General features: G+C 38.4%; 1 protein-coding gene across 10 annotated transcripts in view; it reads right to left on the bottom strand.

The window, feature by feature from the left end:
- Nucleotides 1–27124, bottom strand: part of ARMC8 (armadillo repeat containing 8) — a 100941-nt gene that overhangs the window by 71927 nt on the left and 1890 nt on the right. For 7 of the 10 annotated variants that reach the window (XM_084989835.1, XM_084989838.1, XM_084989836.1 and 4 more), the window contains exon 2: nucleotides 8540–8616. The exons of the other annotated variants lie outside the window; for them this stretch is intronic. In XM_084989835.1, coding sequence (XP_084845961.1) covers nucleotides 8540–8616 — 77 coding nt within the window. The remainder of the gene's footprint in view (nucleotides 1–8539; nucleotides 8617–27124) is intronic. 10 annotated transcript variants of the gene reach the window in all.

Genomic DNA, 27124 nt, shown 5'->3' with positions numbered 1-27124 from the left:
ATTATAAATAGTGTGCTTATAGGGCTGAGAAAAGGAGATGATAAGACAAGCTTAACAGGTTTTGAGGCAATGGTAGGAACTACGATGAACCTTAGAAAATGGCTAGAATTTGGATAAGTGGATGAGAAGAGCAAAAAGAACCATAATGGAAATAAATATGGCATATTTTGGGGGCAGTATCAGGAGCCAGGATTGAAAATAAAGTTCCCCTTAACATGGGAACACTAAGCATGGAACAAAGTTATAAAAGTGATAGGGAAAAAAAGACAAACTAAAGGGGGATGGATAAGGAGCAACCATGTTTTTGATCAGAAAAAGGACATGATGGAAGCAGCAACTAAGGAAAATAAGCTGAATGTGGAATGGATTGGGATACAGATAATTTTAGATTAAGAGAGGCAAATAAATGTCTGATGCCCTTCCTTTGTGGTCCCAAGACCCTCTGTGATTATCATTATCAGAGTATTCACTATTCAAACTATGATAGACTGTCTCTTTAGTTATTTTGACTCCTGCATTAGACTTTTGGATCCCCCAGAGCACTGTTATTCACCCTTATATACTCCCATACTAGCAAAATGCCTACCTAGCACCTGATATAGGCACTCAATAAATGTCTGTTGAAGGAATTACTCAATCCATCCAGGTATGTGGTTATATGAGACTGACTAGGTGGTGGCAGTCACAGGAACCATTAATAGAGGGGACATTTTAAGGAAGCATTTAACAAGATTTTTTTTTTTTTTTTTTTTTTTTGGTCTTTTTGCCTTTTCTTGAGCTGCTCCTGCGGCATATGGAGATTCCCAGGCTAGGGGTCGAATCGGAGCTGGAGCTATAGCCACCGGCCTACGCCAGAGCCACAGCAACGTGGGATCCAAGCCGCATCTTCGATCCACACCACAGCTCACGGCAACGCCGGATCCTTAACCCACTGAGCAAGGCCAGGGATCGAACCCGCAACCTCATGGTTCCCAGTCAGATTCGTTAACCACTGCGCCACGACAAGAACTCCTCTGCTTTATTTTTTAGGGCTGCACTTGCAGCAAATGGAAGTTTCTAGGCTAGGGGTTGAATCGGAGCTACAGCTGCCAGCCTATGCCACAGCCACAGCAATGAGGGATCCAAGCCATGTCTGCAACCTATACCACAGCTCATGGCAACAATGGATCCCTGACCCACTGATCGAGGCCAGGGATAGAACCCACATCCTCATGGATACTAGTCGGGTTCATTTCTGCTGTGCCACAATGGGAAGTCCCAACAAGATGATCTGATAGGCATAGGAAATGTGATATGTGATAGGTCTTGAGTGACTACTTCAAGGCTGGGTGTCTGGGTGCAGAGAACACAAGGAACTTGAAGAATATATCCCTTAGGAAGCAAGGATCTATCTTGATTTTATACATACTGAATTATCTTTGAGATGAGATAAGAATATCCAGGTAGAAAGGCAAAAATGTAAGCCTAGGGGATATTCTACTCTTTGAGGATGGAGAAGAGGAGCCAATATTAAGGTGTTACAAAAATGCATTTATCGGGCAACATTTTCAAGTAAAATTTAGCTGGAATCTTAAATTTTCCCACTAGCCAAAAAAGCAAAAAAAAAAAAAAAAGGCTAATCTTTACAAGGAGGCTAACCTTTCTACTTCCTCTTGTTGCTCTGAAAGAGATTAATTTTTAGTGTGGTAGAGAAAAAGGTCCTGAATATGAAAACAACATGTACAGTGCCCACTAGAGCATATGTCTGTATCAGAGTATTACGACTTGTGATCAAAAACCAAGAAAGAAAGTAAACATCACACTTTGCCATTAAAATAGTAGGAAAAGTTAAAAAAATTGGAATCTAGACCTGGTGGAGAAACAAAGTCTTAAGTCATTCAGGTATGATCATATTTATTCCTAAATCATCAAAATAGCAATAATTTCTAAAATGTTTTAAATTTGTATTTTATATTGGGGTATGCTGATTTAAAATGTATTAATTTTAGGTGTACAGCAAAATGATTCAGTTAAAAATAGCAATAAATCTTCACTGAAAACCTAATTATCACCTAAAAATAGAAAATTATAAGAATCATTTAAGGCTGCAGCCAGAAGCTAAGATCAACTGCGTCATTTTCATTTTGAACCAGCACGACTTTTCACTTACCTGAAGCAGCTCTTATTTGGAATACTATACAGTCATTCTTGGTCTAATCAGTGTGAAGTAGCCAAAAAAGTACAGTGTATACTAAAAACTATAATCAGAGTATAAAGTTTAATCTACTTAGAAAAACTCACTTTTCTTAAGATATAGAAGAAAATACATATTTGTGGGTAGCTACAATAAGGTAACAGGATAATCAACTTACAAAGTTATTTGAACTTGGAAAAATACAAACATACTCACTGCCTTCTCCCTGTAATAATAATTATGATGTTCTTTTTGGAGAATGTAACATCCGAACACCCAAGTACAGTAAGTTTTCTAATATCCAGCATGGCTAAGGAATAAGATTATTCATATTCCAAAGTCACCATTATCATATATGAACTGCTGATTTTATTTATTTTCTTTGAACTACTAATTTTAAAATAATTAGATGATAATGATCTCTAATGCAAACCAAAGTTATTTTGAAAATAAGGCTTTAGGAGTTCCTGTTGTGGCGCAGTGGTTAACGAATCTGACTAGGAACCATGAGGTTGCGGGTTCGATCCCTGCCCTTGCTCAGTGGGTTAACGATCCGGCGTTGCCATGAGCTGTGGTGTAGGTTGCAGACGCGGCTCGGATCCCGCGTTGCTGTGGCTCTGGCGTAGGCCAGCAGCTACAGCTCCAACTGGACCCCTAGCCTGGGAACCTCCATATGCCTCAGGAGCGGCCCAAAAAAAAATAGCAAAAAGACCAAAAAAAAAAAAAGAAAAGAAAAGAAGGCTTTGATTTAGGAGGTACTATGAAATTATAGTGAATTTCAAGTCAACCTAGGGACTTATTGTGCAGCTACTATATGTATAAACTGAACAGAACTGAGAATTGATATGCTGTGGTGCAGATTTCTGGAATGTAGTTCTGATTTGTATCAACACTAGTTCAGAAATTAGGAATTGTTATACTTAACTATTTTATCAATGTATGATTACAAATCACTTTACATTCTCCAAAAATTAAACATGCAATCTAATAACTACACTAATAAATGCCAAAATATTTTTATAGTACTTTAATAAATATTTTAGTAATCACTCCAAAGAACATCAAGAAATGTGTTAGAATATTATAAATATGGGCACATACAGTTAAGTAGCTTATAAATGTGAAAAGATAGTTTCATATTTATAGTTTCTGGGGAGTCTTGCTACTCTTGTAACCAGACTGAACTGTCTCAGAATACAGTTTTAAACAAAGACTCATTATCACTCCATTTCATCTGATATTAAGGTCACTTCATTTATGTTTACCTGTAATACTTTTAAAAGTAACTAACAGGGTATTTCTTTTAAATTATCCTAAAACTTATCCTTTAATTTAAAATTGTCAAAGCCAAAGGCTTCATTTAATGGGAGCTCATATCTTTAGCTGATGCAAGAAAATGTAAAGTGTCCATATTCTACTGAAACTAGAGGTACATAATTTCCTGGAATCAGAAAATCAAGCACCAAGATTACCACCAAAATGAATTTATTTCACTTGTACATTAAAATACTTCAGAAGAGACTTTTTAAAAATGGATACTTGGAGTTCCCATTGTGGCTCAGTGGTAACAAAACTAACTACTATCCATGAGGATGTGGGTCTGATCCCTGGCCTCACTCAATGGGTTAAGGATCCCAGGTTGCCCTGATCTGTGGCGTAGGCCAGCGATTACAGCTTTGATTCGACCCCTAGCCTGGGAAATTCCATATGCGATTACAGCTTTGATTCGACCCCTAGCCTGGGAACTTCCATATGCCGTGGGTGTGGCCCTAAAAAGAAAAAAGAAACAAAGATACTTGGTGAAAACCACACAGTTCTACAGTATCCACAATTGCCTTCCAGAGTTTACCAGAGAGATCCAATCTAGTTTTCTAGTCTGATTCAAGTTTGAATCTACAAAGCCAGCCACATTCACTTATACCATCTTTTGCCTTTCAACATAGAGAGTATCAACATAAGGCCACACAAGGATATCCACTGATTTTTTTCCATGGATAATCACCAAAGTAAAAACCAAATTCAGGTGCTCTAACTTAGACATGCTAAAAAAGAACAATGTTTAAGCAGCTTTGACGCAAGGGCTACAAAAGCTTGTTAATATTCTTCTTCAACTATGAGATTACCCAAACCAAAAATATCCTGTGATTGTTTTTTTCAAGTCATATGCAGATCTCCACACTAGAGAAAGCTCAAAATTTGGTATATGATATAATTTATCTAATACTCTCTGTTGAAGTTACTAATCTACACAACTAATCTCCTTATTCTCCCTGTTAATATCTCACTCCATTCTTACTCCATAACAACTCAATTATGCATTTGAAACCTTGCTTTTCAGGACTGGGTTCTGTTTCCAAACCTTTAATACAATACAACCATTCAAACTTATGCTAAATACTGTACTATTAAAAAAAAAAGAAGTTCCCATTCTGCAAGAATTAAAATTAAGCAGTTCTCAGAGTTCTCTTGTGGTGCAGTGGGTTAAGGATCCAGCATTGCCACTGCAGTGGCTCAGGTAGCTGCTTCGGCATGGGTTCCATCCCTGGTCCAGGAACTTCCACATGCTGCAGGTGTGGCCAAATAAATAAATAAGAATAAACATCAGGCATTAAACATCAGGTGTTTAGGAAGTCCACCACCTATGGAGAACCACGTTCCAGGATGTCTCAAGCTAACTGCTAGGGCCTCAGCATGTGTAGAAGGGGCACCATAATTAGGGAGTTCTCTTGTGGCGCAATGGGTTAAGGATCCAGCATTGTCACTGCAGCGGCTCAGGTCACTGCCATGACATGGGTTTGATCCCCGGCCCAGGAACTTCTACATGCCATGGGCACACCACAGTACACCCCAAAATAAATAAAAATAAAAATAATAAAATTAAGCAGTTCTTGTGTTTAATAGTATTTTTCAACAAAGGCATACACTAGCTAGGTAAAGTGGTCCTTTAAACATGGGTTATCTACAGAGAAGTTCCCTTTATTTATGGATAGGGCCGTGGCTCTAACATAGCTGAGTAGATTAGTTACAGTCCACAATGAAAAGTCATTATTCATCTTTTAATTTCTGTGATTTTGTTTTTCCTGCTAGTATGTTTACATGTTCACACATTTTACCAAGAAAAATCAGACAATATTGCTAGAAAAGTGATAGAACTCTGGTTGTCTTGAAGCTAGGGCTAGTCATGAAATATTTTATCTTTCTAAATGTATATTTTGGATTCAAAGCTGATTACTTCAGCCTCTATCTCTTCCTTCCCTAAAATTAGAAGGCTACCTTTGGATGTTTACACTCTGTGACTATCTCCCTTCTACCTGCCTATTTTGATCTAGTTATGGTCTCTGTATGACTGACTCACAGTGGCTGAGTAATGTGTATTAAAAGGAAAAAAGTGGTCTTTTCTCTTCTCCTAAACATCATTTTGGTTCCCTTTTTCCTCTAGCAATATTGTGTTATTCTTGTATTAGACAAGCTACTTAGAATAAAGTGTTAAAAATATAATTCACTTTTCATCCCCTTGACTACACAGAATTAATTTTCAGATAGCAACAAAGTTGAGGAAAGAATTAAGTCAGAAAGAATAATTACTTTTCTCTAGGGTAAAGAAAGCTTTATCAAATCACACTACAAACACCTCCAGAAGACCATAAAGGGAAAAGATTTTGAGTGATCTTTTTCAAACTATAGATTTTAAAATTATAAGTAGCAATCACATTTATGAAATGTTAGCACTTGCATTCTCTGGCTGAATCAAGAATTCCAGCTCCTCTCCTCCAGTTTGAATTGTTTTATCTCTTGGATATTTTTTGAGTTTTTCTCTCTATGAAAAGAATCATCTGAAGTTGTTTTAAATTAGGGCCATTAACAGCTAACCATTTAAGGGCCAATTTGTGGATATCCACAACATACCAGGCACTGAATTTTGTATTTCTAACTTAATTCTTAATTCTTAACAACTTAGCAAAATGGGTAATATTACTCTCCCTTTACAGATGATAAAGTTGAGGCTCCAGGAAATTAAATAACTTGCCCAAGCACTCTACTAGGAAAGGACTCTATCAGGAACTATCATAACCAGGAATTCAACCTACCGTTGCCCAACTTGAAAGCCTATACTCTTTCCACTCCACTATCCCGCCACACACTTTTCTTATCTTCTTAGCTGATAGCTAAGTGTCTTGAGATTTGATAATTTCTTTAAGAGGCACTAAGACTGTCAAACTATACCTTATCTGGTCTGTAATAATACACTCTTCCTAGTGTTTTTTATGACTTATTTAATATTTTATCATTTTTCAAGAAGCTACAGTGTTCTTTGGTAAATGTGACATTTCTAAATGTAACAACACTTGAATTAGTTACTCATATCAGAAACGACTCAAGATACAAATCTTTCACACAGAATCCTTGATAGAGAAATTTAAGGAGCTCCTGATATGGCTCAGCAGGTTAAGAATCTGACTAGTATCCATGGGGATGTGGGTTCAGTCCCTGGCCTCACTCAGTGGGTTAAGGATCCAGCATTGCTGCAAGCTGTGGTGTAGGCCAGCAGCTGCAACTCCATCAGATTCAACCCCTCGCCTGGGAACTTCAATATGCTGCAGGTGCGGTCCTAAAAAGACCAAAAAAAAAAAAAAACCTTTAGCTTTTCTCCTAATCATAGCAGCAGGAATAACAAAAATAACAACCACATCATCATCTATCACTTAATGAATAATCAATGAGTCTGACACTTTAAACTATTTATTGAGAAATCGTAAGTGGTATCTAGGATTATCAATATACAAAGCTGTCTGGCTTTGTGTGTGTGTGGGGGGGGGGTGCCTACCTAAGAATGTCAAATTAAATCTATCCCTTCAATTAATTTGTGTAAGTACAACCCAAACTGATTTATTTAACAGATGGATTTAATATCACTTTTCCTGGTATTAATCAAAGCAAACTTAAAGGGGACTGATTAAACCATTATAAAGTCTCCCAGTTAAAGAGACAAAGGCTAATTAACATAATGAGAAAACAAGAAATATCATCTCCTGTTTCTGTAAAAGGAGAAGATGTAAAGAGAAGGTGTCAAGTATCCCAGGTGGGTCTCCCTCCACCTCCTTACCTTCACTTTTAGCTAAATTTGAAGAGTCAAGCAGCCTTTCTTGCTTATCTTGCCTTCACAAATACCCCCAAGACATCCCTGCTACAGAGGCTTTTTTTTTTTCTTTTGAAGGAGGAGGAAGAATTAGTCAGTAGAAACGTCCATGGACAAAACACCCTAGCTTTGCCTTGGTTGGGTGAGAGTAAAACTGAAAATGCTACCTTGCTGACAACACTAGCAGGATAAGAAAAAGAAAGGGACTCATTTATGCCCTCACTGCTATCCAAAATGCATCTCATCCTGACCTTTTGTGTGTCCTCCTTCCCCAGGACACAGTTCAGCCCTGGGGTGCTCCATGTTTCCGAATGCCAAGAGTTGTCTTAGGCTAGACCTTCTTTCTTAGAAGCAATGTGATAAGAACATGATGATCTGCTCTTATGAAAGAGATTTCATCTTTCGATCATTTGCAGTCTTATTACATTTGTCCTACCTAATTTTTTTTTGCTTTTCCTAGGGCCACTCCTGTGGCATGTGGAGGTTCCCAGGCTAGGGGACCAATCAGAGCTGTAGCCGCCGGCCTACACCAGAGCCACAGCAACACCAGATCAGAGCCACATGTGCGACCTACACCACAGCTCACGGCAATGCCGGATCATTAACCCACTGAGCGAGGCCAGGGATCGAACCCGCAACCTCATGGTTCCTAGTCAGGTTTGTTAACCACTGCGCCACCACGGGAACACCTGTCCTAATTTTTTAAAAATATAATCACCTCATGCATGTTGCTTTAAAATGTTTCCTCTCATTAAATATAAGGCAATTGTAGAGAAAACAAGGGCATCTATGTTATCAAGAGTTTACTTAAATTTTTTAGTGGACTGCTTTCTAAATTCTGACTGACATTTAAAACATCACTAGAAGATTCAAACCTTATAGACAATCAATCAGTTAACCAAAAACAACATCCCCCAAACCTAACGACCTATTCTCCCACCCCTTTCTAATTTTTCTGGTTATTAATGTCACAGAAGAATTCTCTTAAGTAAAAAAAAATTTAAACATAAAACAGGTATTCTACAAAAAAATGAAGTTAACCATGTCAGTTAACAACTAACCAACAGGCAAGTCTTTATAGCACCATATTAAAGCCATGAATGTCAAGAGGTCTTTCCAAAAGGGAATAAAAAATTAAAACCCTGCATTTTCAGAATTATAATATTTGACAGATTCAAACATGAAACAAATAAGACTTTTTGATAGACTCTTAAATACATACTACTTACATGACACCTTGTAGAACTTTCTGGGGATCAGGGTCAAATAGCCTGTCAACATAGTGGCGACTGCTAGCTGTTACTTCCTAGAAAGTGGGGGGAAAAATTATGACATCTGAAGCCATGCAAATCACAAATTCACAGTATCACCCGCAACACCAAATAGCTATATAATCTAACTTAACGTAGGAGCATTAGAATGTCTATAAAATACTTATTATATTACATTATTCTAAGAAAATCTTGTGACAAGATAAATACTTAGATGGGGAAGAAGATATCCAGTTCTCACAAAAAACATAACTGGACAGTGCGACCTTTGTGGGGATACTCTGCACACTTTGCCAAGAGAAGAAATGGGCGTGAATGTTAAGAAGCAAGCTAAATGTCTTAAAGTAACTGCTGGATGTCACCTACATGTGAAAAAAAGATAGGCATGTTGCTTCTGTTTACACCCACTAAAAGGAGGGAACATCTGGTTCTCAGCAAGGGAAAAAGGATAATGGTTTCATGAATAGTCTGTGTAGGGTAGTCTAGCTGCAAGAGCAAGACCTTCAGAGTGACGCAGAGGAGCTACGCTGCTAGGAAGCAGACATAGGTAAAAAATAAAAACTAATATAAAGGAATTGTCACACTTTCTGTGACGGAAAAAAACAATTAAGAATTAGGGTGAGTTATCAGGCCCAACAGAATTACCCAGTCTCAAGTGGCTAAAGCTGGGCAGAAGGGGTAGCGTTAGAGTATGAAGAATAAGGGAGACACTTACCTCCTTTTATTTGTATTGTGGGGTCTGCTCTATTTTGGTATTTCTTATAAAACTTATTTGTGGAGGTATACTTATTTTTTACTTTTAATTTTTAATACTTGACATTATTTAAAACAAAGAACAAATGTGTAAAAACCAGAGAAGAAGAATTTTTGTCCCTTGCTGTTTCTTTCCGATATCTGCTGGAATGTGTGCATGTACTACCACCCATCAGCAATAAATTACAGAGAAGAAATACTTTTCCAGTTTACCCAGAACCCCTAATTAGAAAAAAGTTAACTGCCAAGATGTGGTGCCAGCTTAAAATTCTGAGTCTCCAAAAATAACTCTGGAGAAAAATTCCATAAACTCTAATTTCCTGACAATCCAAAGTGTATTTTCATATTATGAGCTTGCAACCAAAATATTCTTATAGGCAACTCAAATACCCACTTTTAATACATACTCCGTTTATAAGGAGCAAACTGGCAGTTAGCAAGCCAAACTGAGGAAAATTCTTGTGTCTAACAGGGTACCATTAAGAACTTACTAACAGGATCCCCTTTCCTCAAAATAACAGAATCACAGGATCAGAAGGACTCGATTATCTGTCTCAATCCCTTGGTCAATAAATGAGATGTCAGATTGCCAAATATTAAGTAGGGATGCAAACAACCTTACAAGTATGTCAAGAAATAATATACTCAAAAGCAAAATCCAAGGCAAAACTGAAAAGAGTATTCCTATAATACAAAGATATGTCATTTCACTTCCTTTGAGTACATGTGTTTTCCTGGCTTTCCAACACAGTAAGTTCTTCTGAGAACTCCAGGCTCTTAGACTCCCTCCAATGTAAGGACTGATCTTTGATTTTACTGTTCCTCTTCACACTCTCTCTCACAGCTCAGTTATCTCTTGCCTCTCAATGTGGTTTTTAAAAGGTTCTTGAGTTCCCTGATGGCCTAGTAGTGAAAGACTTGGCATCATCACTGCTGTGGCTTGGGTTTTGGCCTGGGAACTTCTGCATGCCATGGGCATGACCAGAAATATAAATAAAATAAAATAGGTACTTGCGTTTAAAACCTGTATTTTACACATAAATTCTGTTCATTAATACCAACTCTACTGCTCTGTGCCTGGTTCATTCAATTTAACAAGCACTATATATACCTGCTATATTCAGGGAACTCAGGAAAGCATTAAACACCAAAAAAAGGGAGTTCCCATTGTGGCTTAGTTGGTTAAGAACCCAACATAGCCTCTGTGAGGATGCAGGTTCAATCCCTGGCCTTGCTCAGCGAGTTAAGGATCCGGCATTGCCACAAGCTGCAGCACAGGCTACAGATGTGGCTCAGATCTGGTATTGCTGTGGCTGTGGCACAGGCCTACAGCTGCAGCTCTGATTCCGCCCCTAGCCTGGGAACTTCCATATGCCACAGGTATGGCCATAAAAAAAAGTAAGGCACAGTCCCTCCCCTCAAAAATCCATATTCTACTGCAATTGTGTTTACATGTTTATATTCCCTACTAGAATGCAAAACAGAAGTATACACACATAAAAGTAGCACTGAGGTGGGAGTTAATAAACAGGGAGATTCAGTGAAGACTTCTTAGATGTGTTGGTTTTGGAAAATGGATAAGAGTGCACAAGAATAAACAAGGAAAGAATCAGTGTCACAGCCACAGCTGTGGGGCATGCGAAGCCAACACACGAATACTATCAGCAAGTATACCAGTTACTGGCATTGAAAAAAAAGGGAAAGAAGGTAGAAAGGCAACCATAAAATATAAAACACAAAAGGCTAACCAACAGGTAGCCAATAATTGGAGACCAATTGCCTTTTGGTCAAAGTTCTATGCTAGGTGCCCAAGAAAATACAAGAAGATGTTAAGGCAGAATGGTGCACTTAAAAGCTTACATCTATACAGGGGTCAGTCATGTGTACAAAAAAAAAAGATCATCTGAGCTGCCTAGGTAGTAGCAAGCTGAGAGATAGTTACTTGTTCAATCTGATTTTATTCTACACTTTGCATCACATATTCATGTAGTTGTTTGTATGGAACAATTGTATTTCACAGCTTTCCTTTGTAGATCAAGCCATCTCTCCCCTTTCAGCCCTCTTCTCTTGTCTTTCAAAAGGCAGCTTGGACATTAAAGATTTTGAAAGAGAAGACAACTGGTACAGATATTAAGTAGGTTAGTGAGGGAAAATTTCTCTAAGGGGGTGACACTTGCGCAAAGACCTGAAAAAGGGCAAAGAGTAAGTCATGCAGCTGTCTGGGAGCAAAACTTTTTAAGCAAATTGAACAAATGCAAAGGCTCTGAAATCAAAGTGTCTGCTCGAATCAAAGAACAGGAGGCCGCTACAGCTGGAGCAGAATGAACAAAGGAGAAGACAGTAGGAGATGAGGTCAGAGAAGAGAGGCCAGATGGTAAAGGGCTGTGTTGTCCAAGATGATAGCCACTAGCCTCATATGGCTAACTGGGCATTTGAAATGTGCCTAGAAACTGAATTTTGAATTTTAAATTTTAATTAATTAAACTTTAAAACCAATACTGAATTCAGTTATTAGAAGATTTTAAGAATGTTTAGAATTACTTGGATATATAAATCTACTTTCAACTGTAAATTTTATGAAACCTACATACCAATCAAAATTTGGCATCAAAACTGTAAAATACACACCAGATTTTGAAGACTTTATACGAAAAAAGAAAAGTTTCATTAATTCCTTACATTGATACCTGCTGAAATAATATTTTGACATAATGGTTTAAATCAGATACATTAAAATTTATTTCATCTGTTTTTACTTTTACAGCATAGTTGTAAAAAATTTTGTTTTACACACATAGCTGATGTTATTGTTCCACTGGATCACACTGATATAGAGCCTTGTTGGTCATTGTAAGGATTTTTACTTTTACGGTATGAGTTGGGAAACCATTAGAGAGTTTTGGGAAAATAGAGACATGAACTGATTGTTTTAAAAGGACTGCTCTGGGAGTTCCCAGGTGGCCTGTCGGGTTAAGGATTTGGCATTGTCACTATTGTGGCATGAGTTTGATCCCTGGTGCAGCCATTAAAAAAAAAAAAAAAAAAAAGGACTGCTCTGGTTGCACTTTTAGAAACAGCTAAGTTTGTGGAGGGGACTAGGAGACACAACAGGGAAACTAGATAAGAGGCTATTTCAATAATCAGAAACACTGTTGTTTCAGGGAGATGATGGAAACATGGACTAGGGCAAGAGTTTTAGAGGCAGAAAAATTCACTCCAATTCCAGATAAATGTTTAAGCTGAAATAACTATCAATCTGGGTATGCTGTCAGAATGGATACGGGGTGTTCAAGGAGAAGCCAAGGATAACACTTACGGTTTTTGCCTGAGCCCCCAGAAAGACTGCATTGCTAGTTAATGAGATGAGGACAACTAAGGGAGATGAAGGTTTAAGTGAGAAGATCAATAGTTCAGTTTTGGACATGTTAGGATTGAGAATTTTATTAGCCATCGAGGTAAAAATGTCAAGTTGGCAGCTGAATATATAACTCCAGAGTTTAGGAGAGAACTGTGGGTAGGAGATACAAATCAGGGAGTTGCCAACTTATAAATGGGATAAGTTCACTTAGGGAATAACCATGGATAAGGCAAGGCCTGAAGACTGAACTCTAAAGCACCTGAAAAAGCAGCAAGTGTGGTGGGAAGAAATCTAAGATGTCAAATAGAGGAATGTTTCAAGGAGGGGGTAATCAAATATACCAAACGCTACTGATGTGTAGTAAAAGGTGATAACTAAGCCCTGACCTATTAGATTTAGGAACATGGAGGTCATCAGTGATCTTAACAACAGCAATATGGGTAGAGTGGTGAGGGCCAAGCTGCTTGGGGGAGGTTTACGAGAGAATGGGAAAAGAGGAATTAGAGAAAGTAAATATAAACAACTCTTTCAAGGAGTTTCAATGTAAAGGGGAGTAAAGAAAGAGTAGCAGCTAGAGGGAAAAGTGAAGTCAGAAGAGGTTTTTTGTTGTTGTTGTGGTTTTTTTTTTTTTAGGGCCGCATATGTTGCCTATGGAAGTTCCCAGGCTAAGGTTGAATCGGAGCTGCAGCTGTCTGCCTAAGCCATAGTCACAGCAACACGGGATCCAGCCACATCTGTGACCTGCACCACAACTCACGGCAATGTTTTAATCCACTGAGCAAGGCCAGGGATTGAACCCACATCCTCGTGGATACTAGTCAGGTTTGTTACCACTGAGCTACAACAGGAACTCCCTTTTTTTAATGTAATAAATTAAAGTATGCTTATTCATTGATAGAAAAAATTTTAAATAAAGAAAAACATAAGAATATATATATATATATATATATGTATGACTAGGTCACTATGCTGTGTGGCAGAAATTGATACAACACTGTGAATCAACTATACTCTAATTTAAAAAAAGGAAAAGTGTTCCCTCTGTGGCTCAGTGGAAACAAACCCAACTAGAATCCATGAGAATGAAGATTCAATCCCAGGCGTCACTCAGTGGTTAAGGATCAGGCATTGCCTCGAACTATGGTGTAGGTGGCAGACATGGCTCAGATCCCACACTGCTGTGGCTGTGCTGGGGTCTGACAAGACCCCTAGCCTGGGAATTTACCTATGCCATGGGTGAGGCTCTAAAAAGCAAGAAAAAGAAAAAGGAAAAAGAAAAAAAGAAAAACATGCTGCATGGGTGGGGGGGACTTATGGAACAACGTTCATGAATAATTGAGAGGGAATTGGATTTACTAAGTAGAGCATGGGATGTACAAAAGCCAGAAGCAGTTACTTAGATGGATATGGTGGTGAAACCTTGTGGACATTCTGATTATTTCTATTTTTTTGAAAGTTAAAAGGGTGGGGGTGGTTACGGGGGTGGGTGAAGAAAGAAGAGAAGAAAATAGGACACTGTATGGGCAGCATTAACCCTCTTGAGGTCCATGATTATGAATTTAAACTTACAGCATGGCTGTGTTCTTCTCCAGCTACATTAAAATGAAGAAAAGGAGGTATAAATAAGGGAGTTCAAAGAGCTGGAACTTCACCAGGCAGATGACAAAGTCAGAGGAAGGGGTCAGCTGAGTTGAGGGTATATGCAAGATTGTGATTATAATAACAGCCCTACTGAAAAACCAATGAAAAAGTAGTAGAATTAGTAGAATGCAGGTAACAGGGGATTGAAGAAGAGTCGTAGATGTTTGGGTGGTAGAAGGAGTGGTTTGGAAGGATAGACGGTAGTGGCCAGGATGTGTAAAATTGAGTTATGAAGGTGTTTTAGTTATTGGTAAGATCAAGGTCTAGGATATAACCATGGGGGACAAATACCTCAAGGCAGGACAGAGGATATGATCACTGGGGAAGTCTAGAGCTTTGGGGAAAAAAAAACTGTCTACATAGACAGTGATATTTCTGTAAATATCACAGAAATAGTGCTAGAAAAAGTGACATGAGCTAGGAGCTAAAAACCTTAAAAGAAATGAAAGGGAATGACCCAGAAGGTCTATAGATGAGTACAAGGTAGCATCTGATGAAATTTGGAGCTGGAATGTTTATGGAGAAAAGGGATGAAAGGGGTCTGAAAAAAGCAATGAGAAGCAAGTCTCTATCCCCACCTCTAGGCCTAGATATATGAGAGATATGGGAAGAAAAAGAACCACAAACTGAGCATAGTGCAGGAAAAACTGAGGAAAGGGGTGTCCACAGGTGAAAAGTCCAGTTTCAGTCTAAACAAAAAGATGAAGGGAATGTTCAGAGAAGAGGCTGAGGAAAAGGGAAATCCAGTAAAAGGAGCAGGAGAAAGGCAAGGGATCTGGACAGAAAAGTAAACAAATACATGGGGCATGAGGAAGGACCCTAGAGTCCTGGGCTTCTTGTGGTAGTTAATGAAAACAGCGATAAAAGGGCTCAATTCTGATGACCTCAAGGGAAAAAGGAGTGAGGCTGCCATACCTGGGTGGGGCGGGGCAGCTGAAGAGAATTGGAGGGGAGGTTCTTTCATTCTTGTCAACAATACTGTGGATGTTGGGGAGGGACAATCTGACCTAGGCACTAATTTACTCCAGGAATATGAGAAGCACTGGGGTTCCTTCCTCCCTCCTCCCCATAGAGGCCAAAAGGTTAGAATAGTTTCTGATGATCTGTCCTTTCAACATGTGGCTTTACTCTCACTTCAAAACAACAATACCCTTTAAATTACTTTCTGTAGCTTCCAGCAGCTAGAAGATTTTGTACACATGGTGATCCTCCACCCTCCCAGCCAATAGAGTGAATGTGCGAAGCAGCCAGCTAGAGCTGATGGTACAGTCTGCACCCATGAATGAGAGTGACCCCAGCCAGGTCACGCTATAACCTCTGCCTTTTGGCACAAGCCTTCCAACAAATGACATAGAAAGCCTTCAAAACCTGGCTCTGAACTCATTTTACCCATTCAAAGCTGCAGAAGCCACCACAAATGAATATATTAAAAACCTGTTAAATTTTTATGCTAAATAGTGCCCCTCCAAATTATATATTATGTGAAAATGTACATGGATCCCTTCAAGCGGCAAGTTTGTATACACCAAATTTGTGAATAAGAGTTAGCTCTAAGTAGAGTTGAATGTATGTATGTATGGACAGGTACTAAACATTAAAAAAGAAGCTTGAAGCAAATTTCTTCCTGAAGTAAAACAGAAACAGGGAAGGAGCTGCATTCCACTGTGGACAACTATTATGTGGAAGCAATTCCTCTTTTATTAGGATTACCATTTATGATAGCGAGCCTCTGAGATGGCCCCCAATGATCACCACCTTCTGGTATTCAAGCCCTGGGTGATGATTCCCCTAGAGTGAAGACTGGCTGTGGTGACTTGATTCTAGCAAACAGAAAGCAACAGAGGTGGCGGGATGTCACTGCAAAGCTCCTTCTGTGTGTCCATGTCTGTGGCTACCTGTCTGTCTCTCCCTGTCAAATGCCAGCTGCCATGTTGTAAGTTGCACTACAGAGAGGCCCACAATACCTGGAACTGAGGGGGTCCCTGGCCAAGAGCCAGCAAGGAACTGAGGCCCTTAGTCCAACAACCCACATGCAACTAAATCCTGCCAATAATAACCTTATGAGTGAGCTTGGAAATGGATTCTCCCTTGACTGAGCCTTCAGGTGAGATATGGCCCCTGCTGACACCCTGACTGCAAACTCACAAGAAACTCTAGAGCAAAGGCTCTAGCTAAGCCATACCTGAATTCCTGACCTACAGAAACTTCGAGATAATAAATATTACTTTAAGCAGCTAAGTTTGGGGGTAATTTGTTACATAACAATAAATTGACAATAAATAGACCTTCAAATTTATCACCCAAACCAAGATAATTTTTAACAGTGAAAAGAGGCCACTATTAATACTTGTCATAGAATAACACACATAAATGAGGAGAGTTGGAGATAAGCTAGACCATAGGCTCACCCTACCTTTTTTTCCTCTTCAGTGGCACAAAAGAGGAAAAAATTAGAAATAGCTCAGAAAACTGGTCAGACATAATGAAAAGGCAAACTAGAACAGTCTCTAATTGCCTTTCTGAATAAACTACCCATGTGCGGGGTGAACTGAAACCCTGACTTCTGAAAAAATTTCTTTGGGAAAGGTTTTGAATACTAAATTACTAAGTCCCAGACTTGCCACAAATGGGATTTAATTCAAATATCAGAAGTACATGTGTTCAGAAGTTTTGAAACCTCAAGTGAAACGAGTTTCCTAGACAATGAAGAGTGAGAGTTTAAGTGTTAGTAAGAAAATGCCAGGAGTTGCCATCATGGCTCAGTGGAAACAAATCTAACTAGTATCCATGAGGACATAGGTTCGATCCCTGGCCTTGCTAAGTGGGTTAAGGATCTGATGTTGCCAAGAACTGTAGCATAGGTCAAAGATGCCGCTTGGATCTGGCGTTGCTGTGGCTGTGGCATAGGCCTGCGGCTACAGCTCTAATTTGACCCCTAGCCTGGGAACCTCCATATGCCGTGGGTGCAGCCCTAAAGAGAAAAAAAAGAAAGAAAGATAGAAAATGTCAAAGTATTTCATTAAAATCGTGCTCTATGCATATTTCATTAAAATTATGTTCTTTGTTTCCATCATACTCAGACACCGAGTAGTAGAAACAACAAGTGATTTGGCATTGAAGACAGGTCTTAATCCTAGTTCTACCACCTAGTAGCTTTGTGACTTAGGCAAAAGTAAAATTTTAGACTGTTTCTTCAAGTATAAAATGGTGATGTTAACTCATAGCTTACAGTGGTATGGATCAAATAGGGTAATGCACAGGAAAAACTATAAATGAACCATACAATAAATTTCAGGAAAATTCTATTTTTCTATAAAAAAATGTAACTACCTTAACGAGTATACTAATGCTCCTCTTATTTATATTTATAAAATCTAACTATTTAGATAACTTTCCTCAGCTGATAGCAGCTTTTTCTCAGAGCAAGCTAAGTATTTAGCAATAACTACTCATTTGAGTGAACTTAAAAATCTAAACTTTCAACTTGAGATTTTAAAAAACTGTTACAAATGTATAACGTGGAGTTCCTGTCGTGGCACAGTGGTTAACGAATCCGACTAGGAACCATGAGGCTGCAGGTTCGATCCCTGGCCTTGCTCGGTGGGTTGAGGATCAGGCATGACCGAAAGCTGTGGTGTAGGTTGCAGATACAGCTCAGATCCTGTGTTGCTGTGGCTGTGGCACAGGCCGGCGGCTACAGGTCCAATTAGACCCCCAGCCTGGGAACCTCCATATACCATGGGAGCGGCCCTAGAAAAGGCATAAAAGACCAAAAAAAAAAAAAGTATAAAGTAATTATTTGCAGTTTTTATTACTTTCTTTATAACTGTAGGTATTACCAAGGGACTCAGAGTATAAAAATCACAGTTAAGAATAATACCACATAAAGTTCAAAAAGTACTCAGTTTATAGTGTTCTCTCTCCCATGTGACCAACCCCAAAAGAAAAGGTAGACAGAATACAATTTTTTTTTTTTTTTTTTTTTTGTCTTTTTGCCATTTCTTGGGCTGCTCCCACAGCATATGGAGATTCCCAGGCTAGGGGTCGAATCAGAGCTGTAGCCACCAGCCTACACCACAGCTCATGGCAACGCCGGATCCTTAATCCACTGAGCAAGGCCAGGGATCGAACCCGCAACCTCATGGTTCCTAGTCAGATTCATTAACCACTGAGCCACGATGGGAACTCCCAGAATACAAATATTTTTACAATACCTGACACTTGTTTAGTATATTACAGTTTACAAAAGCATTTTCCTATCTATTTTCTCTCATGTGTTCTTCAGAAATATTACAGTTCTTGGAGTTCCCTCATGGCACAGCAGGTTAAGGATCCAGTGTTGTTACTGCAGCAGCTTGGGTCACTGCTGTGGCGTGGGTTTGACCCCTGGCCTGGGAACTTCCACATGCCTCGAGTGAGAAAAAAAAATTACAATTCTCAAGGGGGTATTCTGACCCCTAAGAAATGAATGTTTAAACTAATAATTGCCAGTCAAAATTTAATACATCAATTACTCCACAAACTTCTAGGAACTTCAGATAAAACTTTTCCTAATGTTGATCATTCAGCATTGTCAGGGAAAATCTTGGTTTCAGGGAGAGGAAAGAAATGCAACACAAAAAATAGAATTCTGAACTCAATAAAGCTTCAGTTTAAAATCTATTTCAGGGGAATTCCCATTGTGGTGCAGTGGAAACATATTCGCCTAGTATCCATGAGGATGTGGATTCGGTCCCTGGCCTAGCTCAGTGGGTTAAGGATTCAGCATTGTTGTGAGCTGTGGTGTAGGTCAGAGACCCAGCTTGGATCTGGCATGGCTGTGGCTGTGGTGTGGGCTGGCAGCTGTAGCTCTGACTCAGCCCCTAGCCTGGGAACTTCCATATGCCTTGGGCGCATCCCTCAAAAAATTAATTAATTAATATCTATTTCAGGCGGAAATTGAACAAGTGAATGTCTTTAATTTACTAAGTATTAACACTGGGTGCTAGTAATAAATAAGATAGAGTCCCTTAACCTCAAGGCATTCACAGAAGAGAAAGGAAACAGGTAAGTAAGAAAGCTACAGTTGTCACTTGTAACAGAGGATAAGTGTAACCATAAAAGTGGACACAAGATAAAAAGAAAGTTGAAGATACAATTAATTGAAGTACTAAAGTTAGGGGTGGAATAGGAAATGGTATCTAAGCAGCTAGAATGATTAATCTGAAACTTTAGCATTATTTTGCTAGGTGAAAAAAGGGAGGAAAAAAGACAAGGACTCTAGATAGCAGAGCACACGTAAGTGAGTTCAGAAGCAATGCCTGTGTTTGAGAAATGCAATTTAGCATCATAGTGATATAGTATACACTTGGGAATACAAAAGAGAGCTGAAGTAGTACTCTTTAATACAGTTAACAAATATTCAAACAGCTATGCAGGCACTGTTTAGGCAATGAACAAAGACACTCACCTTTCCTCCTTACCCCGCTGCCCTACCCCTCAACCCTGCACCAAAAGCCCACCTTTGCAGAGCTTACATTTCATCATGGGAGAAAGATAAAAAGCAATAAACACAATAAATAAATGATACAGAATATTAGAGGGCTATACATACTACGAGGGGAAATGTTTAACAGCACATTTTATTTCCATCTCCTTATACACTGCACAAGCTGTGGGGAGAAGCACAGGAGAGAAAGAGCGAGGAGGTATACTAACAGATGATACCATCCAAAGAACCCCAACTCTCAGCATCTCAGTAGTTCTAAACAGGGACAAATACATTTTGTAAATCTATGGAAGCAATTTTGGCTGTCAAAATGATGACAGGTGCTACTGATATCTAGTGGGCAAGGACTAAGGATGCTAGATGTCCTATAGCGAGTGGGACAACTGGCCTACATCCCAAAAGACTTTCCACTATGTGGTCATGTGGAAATATAAATTTTAATTATCTGAACCTAGCATCTAACTCCATTTTACATATGAACACAAAATATATTTCATATCATTTTAATACACAATTTTCCAAGAATGCAACTCCCATATGAATACAGAGAAGGTTGTATTTTGTCTTGTTAGGAACTTTACCAAAAGTCTTTCATTTCAGAAAGTCACATCAAAAACAATATCACTTATTGTATTTACATAACCAACACATCATAACTATATCAGCCTGTAATGCAGTCATAGCTAAAATACCCTAATTTGAAAATATATCACTACTTTATTATTTCTTTCTAGTATATCAGTACCTGAATATTTACTCTTTCAATGACATAGTTTCCTCCTCTTTGTCCTTTTACACAACTGGGGAAGCCCTGACCTCTCAATAAGTAATTAAGACTGAAAATTAGATTTTACATGTTAAGAGAACTTACTTTAAAATAAACAGCAAATACATCAGTGCTCATAAAATATGAAAATAAAATTCTAAAATGTAAGGCACAAATTTTTGTTTTAATTAGGTGTTTGGAAATATGACTGTGACACTTTATAAATAATAGTATATGATAGTGGACAAGTCAGTCTCTTGTTCCCAGTTCCCCCCACCCCCCAAAAAATGACAAGGACGAATTGAAAATTATCTGCAGCTTTCTTTCAAGCAAAGATGCCATAATTTTACTCATACTAAGGGGTTTTTTGTTTGTTTGTTTGTTTTTGCATAACAGGAAAACCAGAGCACAGTAAGATGAAAACAGATATGAAGAGTGGCCTTTACTTTCTCTGCAGTTTTTAACATAATAAAATATTATTGTCCTCGTACACAGTAACAACATGCTATAAACATGCTTTGGTGGTCTCAAGAACTGGAAGCAATTTAGCATTCATACTTCTTTCTAACCAAGTACCGCAATGTTTATTCTTCTAAAGTATGTTATAAATCACAAAGAGCTATTTTGGGTCTACATGACTTTTAAAGTTTTTTCTCACCATTAAATTCTATTCATTTAGTCTTCAATGTAGACAAGAATGTCTGAAGACTGGGGCCAAGAAGAGATCCCTCTGGACAGAGTAAATGAACTATATAAGGATTTATGTTGCAAAACAGCAGAATTTGGAAGTCCAAGGAAGCAGGAGCCTTATCTGGGATGCTGGAGTGACAAGGCTTGTAAGTTATAAAGACTGAGAGTTCTGTGGGTTGGTGACCTACATATTACCTACCAAGATGATACGATAGCCCAGGAAATCCAGTAGGATTCAAATGCCTACTTCTCAATCCTGCCATAACAGAGTGATGCTATGCAGACATGGGTGCAATATCATCCTGGACTATAGAATAGTTTAAAGTATTCTTCAAAATTGCAATCACGTAATGACTTAGAGATCCAGGGTACCATCTTTCATGGTACACCTCAGAGGTGATATAATCCAGACAGGCTAGCTGCTTCCTAATTTAAAAAAGGCCTCTTTTGTTTCAGAGTCTTAAGAGGCAGTAAATAACCTTGCCTCGGAGCTCTCCATGGTGCTTGATTCATACTAGCCCATCACTTTCAGCAAGTGGTGCACTAGCTTTCCGAATATAGCACCACTCAGTATCTGTTTGACCCATCATCCACATTGTGGCCTATGACTACTGTGCCAATATCATGGGCCAGTTGTAATTTCTGTCCATTCTACTTTGCCTGTTTTCAGACCTACAAATGCCTTACTTTATCCTTGCTTGGATCTCTCGCATCTAGCTCTGCCTCCCAGGCCTGCTATAGCATCTGCTACACAAAGACCTTTCAGTAGATACAGCACACCTTGCAGAAGAAAGATCACTGGCCTGCTCCAGGCAAAAAAATCATAGTTTTTCAGGGCCAAGTCCTACACATGATACCTTACATGAGTTTTAAAACCTGTTGTTACAATCTTTATCATTCCACAAAGATTTTAAATGAGTACTAAATTTTGCTATATATATATATATATTATATATATATATATATGTACATGTTTCTGTGACTGACTTTGGAATGAATAAAGAGTAGAAAGTGTTAACTCAAAATTTATGCATTGATTTCAGGAAATCCATGAGCCCTTGAAATTATGTGATTCTTTAGTCAGATGCATGTTTTTCTGGGGAAGACAGTGTTGACCCTCTTACCCTTAAAAGATTAAGAATAACTGATCAATGTGCTGATGACTCCCAATAATAATCATCTCCCTAGGTTTAAGCACTAGACCTTTAACTTGTGGTTTAATAAATATATTTGGTCTTTGTCCCGGTTCCTGGCCCTGAAACCCTTGAAATTTCCTGGGTGATATGAATGTTTTTGCTTATTCCTAAGGAGCACCTTTTGAGCACACCTGAGTTTATGTTAATGAATAATTAGGCTGGGGCCCCTAGACAGCCTCAAGACAGACCGGTTACAGAAAGACCAAGTGATTAGAGGGCTGGAATTTTCAGTCCCATCTACCTTCCTCTGGGAAGTGGAAGAGTGGGAGCGTGAGATTAAAGCTCTATAAAAAAAACTTCTGAATAAAATGTGATGAGCGTTCAAATAGGTGAATGGATTCACAAGCCAGGAAAGTGGTGCACCAGAGTTCCACTGGGACAGAAGTTCCTGCATTTGGGACCTTTCTGGATCTTGTCTTATGTACCTCTTCATCTGACTGTTCATCTGAATTCTTTATAATAAACCAGTAACCGTTTTGCTGAGCAAATAAACCTTTCTAACAAATGACTGAATCTGAGGACAGAGTCATGGGAACCCTTGATTTATAAGTGCGCAGTCAGAGGACAGGAGAACAACATGCTGCCTGAAGTGGGGGCAGTCTTGAAGGGCTGCCCTTAAGCTGTGGGATCTGATACTGTTTCCATAAGATAGTTTCAGAATTGGGTTAAATTGTAGGACACTCAGCTGGTGTCCAGCGAATTGGAGAATTGCTTGATGGCGTGGAACACATTCCAGAATATCCAACTGCCTACCGGACACCTCTAAATAGATTTCCGGAAAACACTTTATACTCAGCATGTCCAAAATGAAACTAATTGTTCGGCCTTACTCCTCTAACATAATTCTCTCCCAACCCTCGCTATCTCAGTAGAGGATATCACCCAGCTATAAAGCTAAAAATCTTGTCAATCATGCTTGATTATGATTATGACTCTTACCTTTTCCTCATTCCCCTTATCCAGCCATGTCTTACAACTTTCTGAAAGCCTAATAAATTCTTAAAACACTCCTGAAGCAAAAGAATCATATGTTCTGTAATCATTTTGCAGGTGGTAAAGATCTCCAAATATTAATATATGCTATAGGCTAGAGACTCTTCCCACTGGACCATAACTTTCCATTTTTAATAGAAAGCATAACACTGTCTCACCATTCCCCTTCCCCCAAGAGCTGTATTACAAATATACAAGAGAATGCAGCTCTTTATTCTTCTGAGTTTATGAAATGAGGTCAAAACAGTTTTCCTTTATCAAAGTGACAAGTGGGGGCTGTTTCTGCAAAACAGCTCTTATTTAGAATACTTTTCATTCCTATCTAACAACAATCCTAAGGATTACTGCACTACTGCTCAGTAAGGGCAGCTATCCTCCAATTTCCAGAAGATAATAGGAATCTTCCTTTGTCAATAATTTCCTATCTTTACCCAGAAGCCAATATGAAAGACGGCACTGCAAAATAATGGCCAAATCAGAAATCAAGAAGATACAAGTCAAAATAACTGAAATTCCTGGCTCCTGGCACTACTTTAAAATTATTAATAAGGTGTTCCCGCTGTGGCACCGTGGGTTAAGAATCCAGTGATCCTTTTAAGTCCAGTTACCAATTTAAAAAAAAAAAACAAAACAAGAAAACAAAACAACAACAAAAAAAACAGGTCATGCTTTTGGTGTCATGTCTAAGAATTCTCCACCAAGTCCACTGTTCTGCAGATTTTCTGTTCATTCTAAAAGTTTTTTTTTTAATATTTTACAGTTAAATCTATGATCCATTTTGAATTAATTTTTGAACCAAGTGTAAAACTGAGATTAAAGTTCATTTTTTAACCTATATTTAAGAGAATGAAAAGATAAGCTACAGACTGAGAGAAAATATTTGCAAAGCATCTGACAAAGGACTCATAACTAGAATATAAAAAGAGCTTTCAAAACTCAACAGTCAAAAATCAAACAGTCCAATTTGAAAGTAGGGAAAAGAATATGAAAAAAAATTGACTAAAACATTTTATTCATATTTCAATGATGGCAAATCAGTAATGAAATTATTTGTGACATTAATAATCATTACAGAAATGCAAATTAAGACCATGATGAGATATCACTATACATCTATTAGAAGAGCTAAAATAAAAAATTATGACATACCAAATGAGCATGCAAAGAAACTGGATCTCTCATACATTACTATAAAATGGTACAGCCACTCTAGAAGAGTTTGTCAATTTCTTTAAGAATTAAACATACATTTACCATACAACCTAGCAATTGCACTCCTTTCACTTATCTCAGAGATACAAAAAGTTATGTCCACACAAAAACCAATACACATTTGTCCATAGCAGGTTAACAGCCAAAAACTGGAAACCAAAATTTCTAATCGGTGATCAGTTAAACTATCTTTTAAACAACCACATTATATATCCCTACCATGGAATACTACTCAGCAGTAAAAAGGAACAAACTACTGATACACACAACAGCTTGGATGAAACTCCAGGGCATTATGATGAGTGAAAAAAGCCAATCTCAAAAGGTTCACATGTTATATGACTTCACTTATGTAACATTATAGAAAAGGACAAATTACAGAGATGGAGAAGAGATCAGTTGCCACTGGGGGTTAGAGATAACAGTAGGAATGGGGGAGTAGGTAGGTGTGACTATAAAGAGGTAGCATGAGGGAGATCTTGACTGTGGTATTACACAAACACACATGTGATAAAATGATACAAAACTACACATGTATCTACACCAATACCAATTTTCTGGTTTCGATATCATACTATAGTTATGTAAAATGTGACCAATGGGGGAAAATGGGTGCAGTATACACAGGGATCTCTCTGTATTATCTTTGCAACTTTCTGTGAATCTATAATTATCTCAAAATTAAAATTTTAAAAATGTAATCAATGTAAAATCACCCAAAAGTGTGGAAACATGGGAAAATTTATAAATCAGTTGAAAAGAGTGATGTAATGCTAAATGCAAACCAAGTAGGGATGGGGTAATTGTGGTGAAACCTAAAAAACACCTGGAGATTTTGTCCAACTCCTCCAAACAGACAGTTGAATCAAATATTTATTGAGAATCCACAAATGCAAGACATACTGCTATAAATAGTAGTTGATTAAGAAGAAAAAGCCAAGCACTTACCTTTGAATTAATTTATTCCCTAAGTAGATAGAATAATTATTGAAAGCCTCAGGGCCTCTGCAAAAGCAGTTCCCTTTTGCCTGGAATGCTCTTCTGTTTTTCCAGTTAGTTCTTACTCATCCTTGAACTCTCAGCTCATTGTCACTTCTTCAGGGAAACCCTCCCTGGCTCTCTTCACTGCCCTCCATATTAGACCATATTTCCCTATTATATGCTTATACAACATCCTATATTTTTCATTCATAACACTGATCACCATTTATACAGAACTGTCTGATATCCATTTCTCCCATCAGGCTGAAATCTCTAAGAGGGCAGAGACAGTCTATGTAGCTCACCACTGTATTCCCAAACCCAACACCAGGCCTGGCAAATGACAGAAGCTCAAAATATGTTACACAAATAAACCCACACAAAGCTACATTTCATACGTGCAAATGAACAAGCAGACAATAAGAATTACTGGGGTTTTGAAGAACCCAAGATCACCTCAACTTGAGAAAGCCAGTTTATATGTGATAGAACTTTTAAGCAGAGGATAAAGAATCTTATATCAAAAGCTGAATGTGAACATCAGTCTTTTAGCAATAGGAACTCATTGAAGAACTGAAACAGGGAAGTGTACAATGTGTTGTACAGGAAAATTAATGTGGAGAAGGGACTCTGACTGAGAGGAAAAGACACTAGAGGCAGTAAAAACCAACTGCAAGGACACTGTGGTAATGCAGGTACAAAATGATAAGGTCTGAAGGAGAGGGTGGTCTTGGGAACAGACAGATGTGAAGAACACTAAGAATGAAGAGATGACAGAACTTAAGGACTGATTAGCTATAGGAGCATCAAAGGGGGAAGAGTTAAAGATGATCCAAGTGGTTTAACAGTGGGTAATTCATAAAAGATAGTACCATTAACAGAAATGGGAATTCAGGACTAAGTTCTCTTAGAAGGAAAGTGCTTTGTTGGAAGTTTAAAGATGTATGATTTAAAGATGTAAGACTTCAAGAAGTCACACTGTCAAGAAGTCACAGTCAAGGCTGATAATGTAGATGTGTAAGTTGATTACACTTAAAGTAATAAGAATGAATGAGGAGCGGCCCTAGAAATGGCAGACAAAAAAAAAAAAAAAAAAAAAAAGAATGAATTAGCTCTCTCAGAGAGAAGAAGGTATAAAGGGACTTGAATGGAAATCCTTGATCTGGCGTTGCTGTGAGCTGTGGTGTAGGTTGCAGATTTGGCTTGGATTTGGCATTGCTGTGGTGTAGGCCGGCGGCTACAGCTCAGATTAGATCCCTTGCCTGGGAACCTCCATATGCCTCAGCTGCAGCCCTAGAAAACATAAAAAGACAAAAAAAAAAAAAAAATTTCATCTACCCCTTGTATGAATTATGTTCATCAGGCTATTGAGTCACTTGGACTGTCAGCTCCCTGAAGGCACAGCTGATCACATCTGTGCATCCCCTAAAGTGGATTGTATACGACTCGTGCACAATAAGTAGCC

The sequence above is a fragment of the Sus scrofa genome, chromosome 13 (assembly GCF_054392235.1).
Source record: "Sus scrofa isolate SSC_HxYL_T2T_F1_AM1 chromosome 13, Sscrofa_HxYL_maternal_Yorkshire_Landrace_v2.0, whole genome shotgun sequence".
In the NCBI taxonomy this organism is placed as follows: domain Eukaryota; kingdom Metazoa; phylum Chordata; class Mammalia; order Artiodactyla; family Suidae; genus Sus; species Sus scrofa.
This window is presented reverse-complemented; position numbering and strand designations above follow the sequence as displayed.